General features: G+C 41.0%; 1 protein-coding gene across 3 annotated transcripts in view; it reads right to left on the bottom strand.

The window, feature by feature from the left end:
- The window catches only part of aplp2 (amyloid beta (A4) precursor-like protein 2), a 53,348-nt gene extending 43,350 nt beyond the window's left edge, over positions 1-9,998 (bottom strand). For 2 of the 3 annotated variants that reach the window (XM_038692383.1, XM_038692385.1), the window contains exon 1: positions 9,720-9,998. In XM_038692383.1, the coding sequence (XP_038548311.1) occupies positions 9,720-9,794 (75 nt within the window). In that variant the 5' untranslated portion in view covers positions 9,795-9,998. The remainder of the gene's footprint in view (positions 1-9,719) is intronic. The other variant, XM_038692384.1, reaches the window with a different exon arrangement.
- Positions 9,999-13,706: the final 3,708 nt, after the last annotated feature.

Genomic DNA, 13,706 nt, shown 5'->3' with positions numbered 1-13,706 from the left:
CATCAGCATGCAGCACCGTGCAGCTGCTCCTCGAGACCAGGCAGGCTGGCAGGCAGACTTGTCAATAAAGGAACAACAGTAACAGGGCACCTCAGCAAGGCCTCCAGTCCTGTCACTGACGTCTCTCTCAGCTGCCTGCACTCCCTCAGTTAATGAACACGTAATTGTTGAGCAAGCAAAAGAGAAATTAGGTAAGCGAGGAGGGAAAAGCGGCCACGAGGTGAGACGTGAAATAGAGAGATAGCAGAGTGATAGGAGAGGGAGGTGAGGAAAGCACAAGGACAGAATGTTTCAGTGAACAAAGTAAGACTTAAAATCACCAAATTGCCCAAAAATGTGGGGTGCAGTACGGTTGGCAGCTAGAAGAGAGGAGGAAGAACACTAAATCAGAGTGACTATGGGGGGAATGCTGCTCAATGTGAGCTGACATTGAGAGCAGGCGGGGAAAAGCCGTTTCAAGGACAACATGGAAATATCACATTCAGGCGCTACAAGACAGCCATGAGTTGTAGGAGGCCAGCCAGAGAACTGCAGGAGTAAGAACGATATCTAGGACACATAGCAATGTTTCCAAAAGATCTGACAACATGAAATGATAGTAGGAGACAGATGTACTGCATGGGAATGCTGAAAGTGAGGAGAAAGTCACTGACCTTACTTATACTGGCATGATAGTAGTGGTTTGAAATTGATGCCACAACTAATTTTACATCTGAAAATCAACATTTTACACAAAAAAATAAGGGACAGAAACTGCATCAACAACAATTTTGATAATTGTCATTTTCTTCATACCAAATGTTCTCCATTCTTCAAATAGGAGGCAGTAAAAACCCATGAACTCTGAATCTTGTTCACAGGAATATTTCTGGCAAGTCATTCACATATTCCAAATTCACATGTACTATAAGAGATGATGTTAAAATGGATTTTAATCTCGCAGAACACATTTTTTGATAACGAACTGAATGTTTTAAAATTTAATTTTTCATCACCATTGTACAAAGTTGTTTTACAATTTTTAACATTTCTTGGAAGTAATTTATAGACAGCTAAGTTTGCCTCCTGTCCCCGCATGTAGCGCCACTCTCCCATGACCACCCAAGCAGATTTTAAATTAATCTGTGCTCTGATTGCTGAGCTCCCTGCTCCTTTTTCTACCCTGCAGACACCGAGCAGTGAAGCAGAGACACAACCCACATGTCTGCATTAGCGTGTGATGCTCCAGGCAATGCAAGGGAGGCCATCTTTATCAGGGGAAAATTATGGATGTAATGTAGATATGCTTATCTGTCATTAAGCCCTGCTCTGCCCTCCCTCTACCTCTCTTCAGGGGGAGGGTGGAGGGATTTCAATCAAACTAGTGAAGAATATAACTCTAGTGAGACATGCTGAAGGCCAAGCTAATCAGTCATGCCTCTATGGAGAAGACACAAACTTCACAGCAGAAACATCCGTCTTTAGACCTGTCTTCTATACTCGCTTTTAGTCAATCATCTGACCTTGCTCCCCCACCTCCTGTGTCTTTACCTATAGTGTACAGTGTAAGTACGACCCCTCTGTGGCATCCTACTACTTCTCTGGGAGAGATCCCAAATCCAAACGAGAACAATGACAGCAACTATAAGGCAGAAAAATCCCTGTGCCCTCGCATGACTGGGCCGCAATGCCGGCCTGTCAGCTCCCAGCACCTCAATAATAGTGCAGTGATGCTAAATAGGTTCCTGAAACATAAGGACGAGATGTGATGAACACTGAAGGGAGCAGTTGGAGGGTAGGTGGGGAATGGAGGGGGTGGAGTCCGGTAAAGGCGGCTAGCTGCTCAGAAAACTCTATAATTAGCTGCAGAAGATCAAATGACTTTTAATGGGTTTGTCTGAAAACAGCCGACTATTTCAGATTTGCGCTGGGAGCTATATTCATATCTCATCAAACTAATGGAATTCTCTAGAGTGCTAGATTGGTTTTTATCTCAGATCAAAATGGCTGATAGAGGTGCACAGCTGCAGCATTCATGAGCTGCAGTTTTGTAATGAAAAAAGTGCCATTTCAGGGCACTGTTATGTTAAATTACACATGATTTTAAATGGTAAAAGTAGTCCTTCAACTTGTGAGGTGACTACCAGAGTAATATCGGGGTCATAGCTCAGCCACTGCCTGATCTGGATGGAGAGAGGTCTATTGCAAAATGCTAAATAGGCTGCCTACAATTAGGCTCTTGAGCATGTAGCAACACACATGCACTGATTTGCACGGCATGTGTATTAATGAGACATGCTTGGGGAACTGTCCAGTGCAGAAACAATTAGTGGATGAATGAATAGTGGATTGATTAGCCATTCAACAGAAAATTAACTGATCATTTTGACAATTGATAAATCTTTTAAGTCATTTGTCAAGCTTTTCTCTGTTTTGTGTCATTGTACACGGACAATTCTTGGGTTTCGGACTATTGATTGGACAAAAGAGAAGAAGGCAACAAATAACATGAAGAGGTCATCTTAGGCCTTGTGATAAGGACGTGTGAGTTCTAAATTCATTGAAAAAATAAATCATCAAATGAATCAATAGTCAAAATAATCATTGCTCTCAGCCCCATATCTGCCTGTCCTACCTTCTTGACTCATTGTTTCTGCGAAATAAAACTGTGTTGATGCAGGGGAAATAAAGGATAATACAGACTGAGGCAGAATAGGGAGTTCCTGCACATGCTCTCAGTGAAATTATGTCGGTTTGTGTGTCTATGAATGTCCTTCATTTCCCAGGGTTTCCTGCAAGCATTTATGCTACATTAACTTCCCCCACTCTGTCATCTGGGTTTTCTGTTTTAGACTGAGGAACTTATGTCCACTAACTCCAGCAGGGTTCTAACTCTCATTTAGGTTTTGCCTTCTCCTTAAATTACACAATAGACAAACTTTCTTTTTATTGCTTCTGCGAGGGCAGGGAGGGGCTCTGCAGGCGTTAGCGCTTCATCATGCACGAACTCCTCTCATTGAATTAATTACAGTGTATAAAGGTAGGAGCTTAAAGATAAGTAGGGGGAAAAACTCAAAGGAAACGTTTTAATCTCATTTCTGTTACAAGAAAAAATCTCTTCTGCCTCTGAAGTCCATGGCGATTCTCCCTTTCAGGCTTCTCTCCTTCGTAGGTTAAATCACCCCCCTTGTTCTGTCTGTGTCCCAAGTGGACCATCGTACAGAGCTGCTGTTTGTCCTTGGCCACCTTCTCCTTGAGAAAGTGCTGTATCAGACAGGCTGCTAACAGGGCTGTCACATAGCTTGAGTACCAGCGGTGGTAGCAGCAGCAGCAGAGCCCTCTCTCTGGGGGTATACAGTTACACTGCACTATCTCTTACCGTTCTGACATTTTCATTCCCCCAACTCTCTTAAGAAAAAAAAGGATAAACTTTAACAAAAAAAAAAACAGGATGGATTTCATGTGTTGGTTCTAGTCTGGATGATACCATTTCCACTACAGACACAAGGGTATACAGAAGAGCGATATGAAGGAAGCTCAGTAAGCAGGAAGACGGACAAGGAGGGATATGGAGTTAACATGCTTTGTTTTCCCTGGCAGCGGATGGAGTATTTGTGCAGCGTTGCTCAGCAAAAAGAGCACTACAGCAGCAAAGCAGCCTGCCAGTCTTCCACCCAGCTTATCAAGGCAAGAGCCCCCCCTCCTCCCTCATTGTCCATTAGCAATAAAAATGTGGAACTCTGTTTATACCTTGGATATGTTCAGAGAAGAACCTGATAAAACATGATTTCTCACTGTGGCAGTGACAGTCCTCAATCATGCCCTAAAGCACGCTAAATGGGAGGCCAAGATGCAAAACATCAAAAAATGGCCTCATGCAGATCCAGTGAAAATATGGACAGAGACATGTGATGCACATTACTGATGGAGCCACCCACGTTCTCACGCTCTCATACAGAAAAAGGCAAAGATCAACAATCAACAAAGTGCTAAGAAAAGATCACATCAATTATAACTGAAGTCTGGAAAACTGTGTCTGATTTGAATGCACTTGTTCGACAAGAGAGACAAAATTCAGTTGAAGATGGGTTCAAACACAAATAAAAAGCACTTGAGTAATTTATGCTCTAACATTTTCTGGTGCAGTTGAGCATGCAAACAGTGGGAAACAATGCCTGGCACACAGTTAAACTGACTCTTTGATTCTTATCCACCTGCCTCCATTCTATTTCATTTTGTGCAAGCAAAAAAAAGATAAAAAAATCACTGCGCAGGCCTCGCCCGTGCCTGCGTATGATTTACTGATCTTACAAAAACGAGACCTACACACCTGAATAAGAAAAGGAGGGCACAGCAGACATAGTCTTCCTCACATATGGACAAATAGGGACTGAGGAAGAGACAGGCGGGGCCATAGGCAGAGGTACAAGTGCAATATAACTAATAGACAGCACACCAGATATTTTATTCATGGGAAGAAAAACCCAAGCAGCAAGAGTGACTCACTGAGCCACAGGGACACAGAGACAGAGTAGAGGGGTGACAGGGTTTAACCCACCTACATTGACTGCCTGCTTATTTTCAAACAGAAAACACATTAAAAAATAAAGTCTGAAATGGCAGGGCTCCTTTCAAATGGATTAAAGAGAATGTTTTTGTCTACTGAACTTGCCAGAGTGTATAGTCACTCTCTCACTCTCATAGCGCGATCACAGGAAGAGAGCTGCTCACGGTACAATACGGTGAGCCGTTTGCACTTCAGGCTATGCATTCCTGAGCTCCCTGGCATATAAAATGACAAAAGGAATTCTTACGCACCCATGCTGTGCCAGGCTATTGTCGACAACACACAGACTCAGGTGTAGTGGCATCAACGTTGGCTGCATATACACAAGGAGGATTGTCGAGGCTGTGCAGATTGGCCTACATATGGCAGGAGGCCTGGTGCAACTTAAGCGATGTGCACTCATCAGTGTGCCGAATTGAACCCACTCACTCTGTGCCAAGTCCCTGCTGCCCAGGATCTCTCACCGAGAAAAACTGACTAAATATGTGATGAGCTAAGCTGTAAGAGGATTCAGGCGTACAAACACACAGGCACACACACATTTCAAAGGCATATACAGACACAAAAACACGCATTTCCAGTGGCATGAAAAAAGGAAGGCAACTCCGCTCACTTGGGATAATTAGAGCTCATGCAGAGCCTGGGAGACAAAGCCTGGCATCGTGAGAACAAGGCTCGCCTGATGAGGCCTCTCTATTTAAATCCCCGGATGAGCGGAGAGTGTGTCTGTCGATGGAATCGCTCCAGGAGACATGCACGGGCTTGGAGGAAGAAACAGCCAAGGCAGGGAAAAGAAGACAGACAGACACAGAAAACTGTAGATGAACCAAGTGGCAGGGAGATATCTTTGAGGAAATGAAAGGACAGAGAATAAGGGCTTAGATTCAATCCGACATCTTCCTACTGTTAGTCACAGAGCAAACACCACTGAAATTACACACAGGTGACTCACTGTGTTCTTTGCCACTTTGAAGTCAGTTTGTCACTGCAGGGCTTGGAAATGAGGGTTTGACTGAGTGAGTGGGCGAGTGGGGGAGTGAACTGAGTGAGCGTATGAGTATGAGTACAAGCAGACAGAGAAGGATAGACTCTGGGATTAGTACTTTTCCCTTTGCAGATCTATAAGCACCAAGTGTTTCTTGTTGCTAAGAGGATTCACAGGGATCTGGGGCTGTCCCAACAATTGAAAGCAAGGTTTTAGGCACTAATCTACAAATTCAAGGGTTAGTGAGGCAGATTCTCAGCTGATGGAGGACATGCTGCTGCCTTCAACTTGATTGACATGGCTGAACGTGGAGGTCAAAGAGGCAATCTTTACAGCTTAGAGGAGAGAGAAGAAAACAGCCTACGTAAGGCTTTAACTGTGCTCCACCACCCACAATGATGTATTAAGAGATTACTATCAAATACAAAAAGAAAGTGCTACTGATTGTTGTTTATTTTTTTTTTTTCCCCATACGTAAAACATTGGCAACAGTCTGCCTTTGCCTTCGTCTCTTCTCGGTATCTCGATCACCTCTGTATAGTTCCGACACCTTGGGATGTCTCAGCTATACAAGGTCACACAAAAAGGCCCTCATAGGGAATCATTCAGCCCTGCATACAGATGGCTCCATAGCACCCGCCCTGACAATCACAGCCAACTGGGAGCATTCATTCACATGCAATTGTTCACTATCAGCCCATATCCAGAACAAATACATACAGCACACAGCAGCATACTTTATTATCAGTGCTTGCCTACAAGCACCCACAGCAAAACACGCACACAGATTTTAGATGACAAGAGGAAAAATGCTGCTGCAAGAGGACTGCAACCAAAGAGCAATAAGCAAAGCACCACAGTCATTTTTTTGATTATGCTGAAGAGATTTTTTTCGTACTTTTTCTTCTCCTTGTGCACTCCTTGTGTCCAGCATTTCTACACTTCAGTGGATTGTATCTGCCTGTCCATTCCAGGGCCACTCTGACTTCTGCATGTTTGCAAACAGACATTAAAGCCACAGCCACTCCACCAGAGCTAACACTGCAATTAAAAAAAGTCTCTTCCATAAACTCAAGCTTGCCTTGAATTTAGACATGCTGATACATTTGACACTAAAGGCTCACTGGAAGCAACATATTTTTGATTTTATGACAGGCACAAAAATCTGATTGTTGTGTTACATAACACTCACTAATTTTTACCCTATGTGACATGGCTGTGAGAATCTCTGTTTGCTTAAATCAGCAGAGAATAAAATGTAACGAATGCATTAACTGTACCAGATGTTCTGTATTCCATTAACCCAGTGGGAGCAACATCAGCAAATGCTTCTGTGTCATGCAATTCTCTGGGTAAACCTGCTATGTGCTCACGCTAGGTTTTCCACAAGCAAATGAAATTGAAATAAAACCCTTCTGTTGTTTTTTTGGATACAAAAAGGAATACGAAATTATAAGGCAAGATACAGAGAGTAAAGAGCTAGAAATCACAAGGGCAAAACCTCTTTTGAAACCACTGCAAACTGTAAAACCTGCGACACAACGATGCTCAGATGAGAAGGGGGAAACTCAGCTGAAGAAACAAAAGCTCACAATCTTGCACTCACACAGGTATCTGACAAAACAAAACCGTTTGACAAAACAGCTGAAGTAGCTGGCTAATCCCAAAATGTTTAAAAAGGAGGAACTGTGAAACAGGAGGGCCACTCCTGTCCAATGACACCTCGACAACCACAATACACAAAGAGATGATGAACAATGGAATGACAGGGTTGGACGAGAGGGAGTAAACCATCCCTGTCCAGCTGTGAGTGTGTCCCTGAGGAGCTCTCACATGCTTGTAAATTCAAGCTCAAGGTCCAGGGGAGCAAGTGCAGTCAGCATGTCAGCACAGCAATATCTATTTCAGCTGTCTGTCCACAAGCTCATCAGCAGGGCCGAGTCTGCACACACCACCAGCTTCACTGGCAAACAACAGCAACAGCAAGCAGTTGGTTTTCGGCTGTCCAGTCCTGACATGGTTCAATCAATTGAGAATTTCACAGCAAAGGGCAACACAGCTTTGGCTTCATTACAATCCAGGCTCAGAAACGAACACTTTGATGTTTAACTTGACACTTGAATTAAGAAGAAGATGATGTACTTTATTTAATCCCACAAGGGGAAACTCAATGTTTCCACTCTGTTATTACATTAGTATTTTTACACACAGGTCCAAAATACACACACATGCACAAACAGGACCCGTAGCAACACACGGAGAGATGTCAGAGGGAGGGAGATGCCACTTAGTGCATCGCCCCGAGCAGTTGTGGTCTGAGCTGGATTCAAACCGGCAACCCTCCAGTTCCCAGCCTAATCCTTACAGAATGAGCTTCTGAGATACCCTCAAAGAAGGACTTTGTGACTCTGACATGTTTCACTTTAGTTATCTAAAGGTGTAAACTGACACCATTAATGAGCAGTCAAGTGTCATAAATCGTATAAATGTATATATGTATATTATGTCATTGTGGCGCTGGTATTTTCCCTACAGGTGTATATTCATTTGTTTGTTTATTACCAATTAAGTACTAAGTGTGCATTTGGAGGCAAACGAGGCAGGTGCAACAAAGGGATAGGGATATGAATATCCACATTCTATGCATGTGATTTCACTGCAAATAAAAATGACATTTCAAACCAACAAAAAAGCCTTATCCTTCAGGACAGCCATTTATTAAACCACAAGCCTCAGCATGGCATGCACCCCGCAGTCAAAGGCGCACAACAGCCACTATACATTTCTCAACATAATCTGGGTGACTGATCAGGAAAATTCATTGATTTCATCCATTAGTCATCTCAGGAGAGTCTGTACAGTATTGATCAGCACGCCTGTGCAGTTAGGAAGAAGGTTGACTGAGGAGGCAATCATTGCAGAGGGGACAGGTCTTTGTAGAGACAGTGCAGTGGCATAGATTTTGCTGGAGACATAATAACCATTATTTCCCCACACACAATGCCAGCCAATACTGCCTCAAAATGGCCGAGGTTTTTGTCGCAAATGAGGGAGAGATAAACACATTCCCTGATAACCATTTTGCAGGGCGCACAACAGTGCCAGGAGGAGATGTCTTGTTAAAATGTTTTGTCATGGTTGCTCTAACAGTGAGCAGAAACACTTGTGTTTACCCTCTGAGTGGGTGAGGGTGGGGGGTGTTTGCTCTGAAAATGGGTGTATTGTTATCCGATGACACACATGTTTGACACTGCAGGCTTCAGTCTCCATGGACAATAACTGGTGAGCCAGCAGGAAAATAGGACATCAGGTAGGTGAGGAGTGTGTGCACATGTGTAAGTGGGTGTGACTTTCAGTTGGGCCATATCAATCTAACAAATGGACTCATGCAATATTTTAGTTGTTCAAATTGTCCTAAGGACTAAAAACCTCAAAATATGACATTTAAAGACACTATTGAGTAAGAACAGGGGCCTACCAGCCTAACAGGTCTGGTATGAGAGGGGTCCATCCTGTTGACACAAGAAAAGCTAGAGTTTGAAAATCTCGGTAACAGATTTCCTCCTCTGTGTTCAGAAAATTTAATATACACGTATGATTGACACAGCTGTTGTGTGGAGCAGACAGTACACTGTTTGTGATCCACTGCAGATGGACTGTGTCCCCAAAGGCCTGACAAAGCCACAGCTGTCTTTCATTTGATCTCTGCCGCAACCCCTGCTATAATTCTTGTTACAGCACGTTTCATACCCACATTGTTCAACTCACACCAACAAAATGCAATCACTGCCAAAGATTGAGGTGAAGAATGACCTGAAGTAAGCTCATTAATATTTAACTAGATTTGATATTATATCAGCCTTCACGAACATGTTTCAAACCTTAAAAACTGCATAAAACAAGTAGCATATTATGTATATCCCTACATTATTAAGGGAAATAAATCTCGTAAATTCCGCTACTTGTGTGGGAATCTTGTGGGATAAGTAGTCCTTAATATACAGTTAGCCTACATCAAGAGAGATAAAATAGTGTGTTCGTAGGAGATCAGCAGAGCTTAGCCATACATGCCTCATGTGAAGAGTCCCGAAAAGATTTGCTTTTACATGAGAAAAATACACTGGTGTTCTGATTAAAGTCAGACGAACAGGGCACAGAATAAATTGGAAAACATTTCAGGTTACATACCTCAATATAGCCGGCCAGCGCTGGAACCACAATGCCCAAAATAAGGACAGATATCGCCGGGACTGAACCCATCATCCAGAATCTCCGGTTATTCTACTGTAAATAAACTTATATCCTATATGTGTAAGGCGACGTCCCGGAGAATAATGAGCAAACCAAGTCCTGATAATCTATCCTGGAGAGCGCAACGAGTCCTGCTGCGCTTGTTTTGTTACGCGAGGTCGACACAAAATGTTGGAGAGAGATGAGTGTCGGTCTCCTTTGGAAATGTGGACTGTGAGTCTGTGGCGCGGCTGCTGAGACTCTGCTGCCTCCTCCCTTCTCAGGCTCATCTGATCCACACAGCGCATTGCGCCACCAGGCGACCGGCTGCAGGGGCATCCACCCTGAAACAAGTTCCACACAGTAGGTTAACATTAATCATAATATCCAGGCTACATAATAATGTCTGTTTTATGGGCTGCAGTAGAAGGAGCCTATATTCACTCAAGTAACCTACTGCACTTAAGTACACAGTTGTGGTACTTCCTTGTGTACTTCCATTTATATGCTTAATTGACATTATAAATAACACTGCATAACACATGCTTTTGATAGGCTACTTTAGTGGATTTAGGTTAACTTTATTGTCCCCAGGGGGAAATTCTGCTTGGGCACAGTGCAGTGTTGCTTCATAAAAAACAAAAGACATCAACAAGAACCTGAGAGGCATTGATGCAATGTTGTACTTCACAAGAGGGAAATATAAACACAGACGAAAAAGGACATTGTTGACAACATAGTTCCATTTTGATGATAATAATTTTGTACTTTCCGCAACACTCTTATAGGGGCCATTCTGAATAGGCTACAACTACACATATGACATTGCTTTTATAATTGTAGCACAGTTTTGGAAGAAGTATTCTGATTCTTTACTTGAGTAAAGGTGACAATACAGTATAAAAATACTCCTTTATACAAGTAAATGTTTCCGTTCAAAATGTGTAAAAGCATTATCAGCAAAACTTAGGCTACTTAAAGAATCGAAAGCATTTGCTATGCAGAAAGATTGCTCCTGTGATATTACATGTTTTATTATTTGATTATTATGACTGATGCATTCATGTGTAAATAGTTTAGAGTTTCCTTAACTGATCATTTTTAACCTTTTAAATTTGATCTCTCTGATTAAAGTGCCTCATATTTAAGAAGATTATCTTATGTTTTCTTAATCTTAATCAGCATAGTAGCTAGGAAATATAGATGTCAAATAAACATAGTGGAGTTAAAAGTACAATATTTACCTTACAGCTGTCATTTGCAGAGTAATTTTATACATTCAATCAGCTTATACAATATTAGGCACTGTTATAAACAGAACATCAACTACTGAAGAGGCCTTGAAACAAGAAATTCCCCGAGCACAGCAACAACAATCAGGTGCTGGTAGATAGCAGGATAAATCTATGAAAAATCAAAAAATGTGTGCGGTAGTTTGTTTTTTTGATTTTTAATGAATAGGCCTATTAATTATTGGTTGATTATTTCAATTGCTTGACAAACAGTCCAAAACTCAAAGATATTCCATTTATAATGATGTAAAAAAGAGAAAAGCATAAACTTCTAACATTGGAGAAGCTTTTACTTCTGATTTCTGCACGGTATATTTCACTGTTAATATTTATTTAATTTAAATTTTTTAATTTAAAAGTTGCAGGACTTTTACTTGCAATGAGGGATTTTTATAAGGTGGTATTCCTGTCTTAACTAAAGACTCTGAATATTTTTTCCACCACTGCAAAGATGACAAAAAAAGGTAGAACATCACCGCTCCACTGTTGATGGTAAAATATCCGACAGCCCTTGAAGTAGTAGAACCTTCACCTCCACTAAGAGGTGTCTGTTGTTTACTGCTGAAGTTCCTGCTTGTTTGTGAGTGGTATTTAAGATGCCACCCCCCCCCCCCAAAAAAAAACCATTTGATGTCTAATTGGTTGTATTAATAATGAAATTCCACAACCCTCACACTCATTTATTTTCTCAACAGATTGTTATTTGTATTTCTCTCTGATGACTTATTGAAAAAGAATTTGATCTTTGCTTCAGGCAGCACACTCAGAGTGGTTATTCATTTCTGAAATAACTGCCGTTGGACGTGTTAGAACAAGTTGAATTTGGGCGTTAAGTCTAATCTTAGGATGTGTTAATTTGACACCTCAGTAAAAAGGTCTCAGGAAAAAAACAGAGCATTAACTTTATGTTTTAGCTCCCCAGGTAACAGAGGTCCAGTGAGAATATGTTATACTCTATTTAAGGGTTACTTCACCTTTTCTTTGACTATAGCAAACAAGTAGGTGAATATGTGATGCTTGTTTTTATTTACTTCATTTATTGACTTTTATCTAAACAGAGCCTTGAGCTACATGGTGATCCTAAACAAAACACCCTTTTGTAATTTTCTAGATTAATTTTTCTTAAAAAACTAAATCTAAATCAGCCTTAGCGAAACAACATACCCATACATTTAGTCAACTCACAGTGAACTCTAAAAACACACAGTATCCATCAGGTTTCCCCAAATAACTCCACTGGCACTATACTGCAGGATATAGCCTGCACAATTGCAAGCAGAGCCTTCACAGAGCATTATCAGATAGGACAACATAGGAAAGGACTAATGTGAACGTTCAGATACATTCAGATTACTTGACCTCCTTTGGTTTTGCTTCAGGAAAAGGTTGATCTGAAAGTAAGCTTGATTTACAATTTGTTAACTTATCTTCTTATTTTATTTATTTACTTATCGGCCTTAACTTATCATATGTGAAAGGGACTTCATTGTATGTTCAAGTGTCCTATAAGCTTCCTGAGGGAGTTTGTCTACATTATGCTGATTTTAGTTTCAATATGAAGTTTATATTGTGAACCAGACCTACTACAGGTAACAGCACTCTCTTACGTGGTCTCACTCATTCTCATTCTCCTTTTCATCTTCTTTATCTCTTTTTATACAGACAAACTTCTTTAGGCTACCTTTTCTTCTAATAATGTCTTTTCTGTTGTTTTTTGTGTACTTTCCTATTGTCATTCTGTATGAGTGCAAAATCATGACTGATGAGTGTCCTCCAGTGCTCACCGTGCGTAACTACACGTAACCCTAACCCTTGATTCACTTTGAAAGTATTCACCAGAACATTCAGTATACTGTTTGCTTGGTTGTTGATAGGCGATAGGCTGCCTTTAACTATTATGAGCAGCCACATTGCCCTCATATCGTCATAGTGAGTAACCACACTGTTCAGTGTATTTATTTTCAGGGTTTCAAAACAAAGGCCTTCATAGGCCCAATGATTTCTGATTATTTATTTATGTTTCTTTATTTTTATGGCTTTGTGCTCAGTATGTGATTTGTAGCCTACTGTTTGTACTTTGTTACCAACTTGATATTGTATTGGCCAGATTTGATATTTAAGCTATTAAATAATTTAAAAAAAAGTATCATCTCCGGTTGCTTGAGTTTGATTTCATTTAATGTGAAAGTATTCACCAGAAGTGTGATATCATGTCTGCATTGACGGTTTCACAAATTGCATTTTGCAGTTCCACAATGCTACTAAATAATAGGAGATCAACGGTCACGGTCACTTATGAACATATGGAAGAATTGGTTCTTGAAAATCTCCTCTATGTTGAAACAAACGACTTAAAACCTCATTGATTACTGGACTTGTTTATGTTGATTGAGAATCTGTCACTTGATTTATTTTAGGGCTGTTAACATGGTGCAGGGCTTTATATAGTTTGATTGCATGTACATTATTAATAAATACTATTAGTTCCAAAATGATTATGTATCCTATTGATACCTGTAGGCCTAAATATTATAAATAATTGTTAGTTGCGATTGCTCCAGTTTGACGACTGTATTTTGAAAGTATTCACCGGAAGTCTTGGGTAAGTATACTGTAATGCCCCCGCAACAAACAAGAAAACAAACAACAAAAA

Source organism: Micropterus salmoides, unplaced genomic scaffold (genome assembly GCF_014851395.1).
Source record: "Micropterus salmoides isolate LMB-PRFRI ecotype aquatic unplaced genomic scaffold, ASM1485139v1 Ms_hic_scaffold_3, whole genome shotgun sequence".
In the NCBI taxonomy this organism is placed as follows: Eukaryota; Metazoa; Chordata; class Actinopteri; order Centrarchiformes; family Centrarchidae; genus Micropterus; species Micropterus salmoides.
Note: the sequence above shows the minus strand (reverse complement) of the source record. Positions and strands in the feature narration are given on the sequence as shown.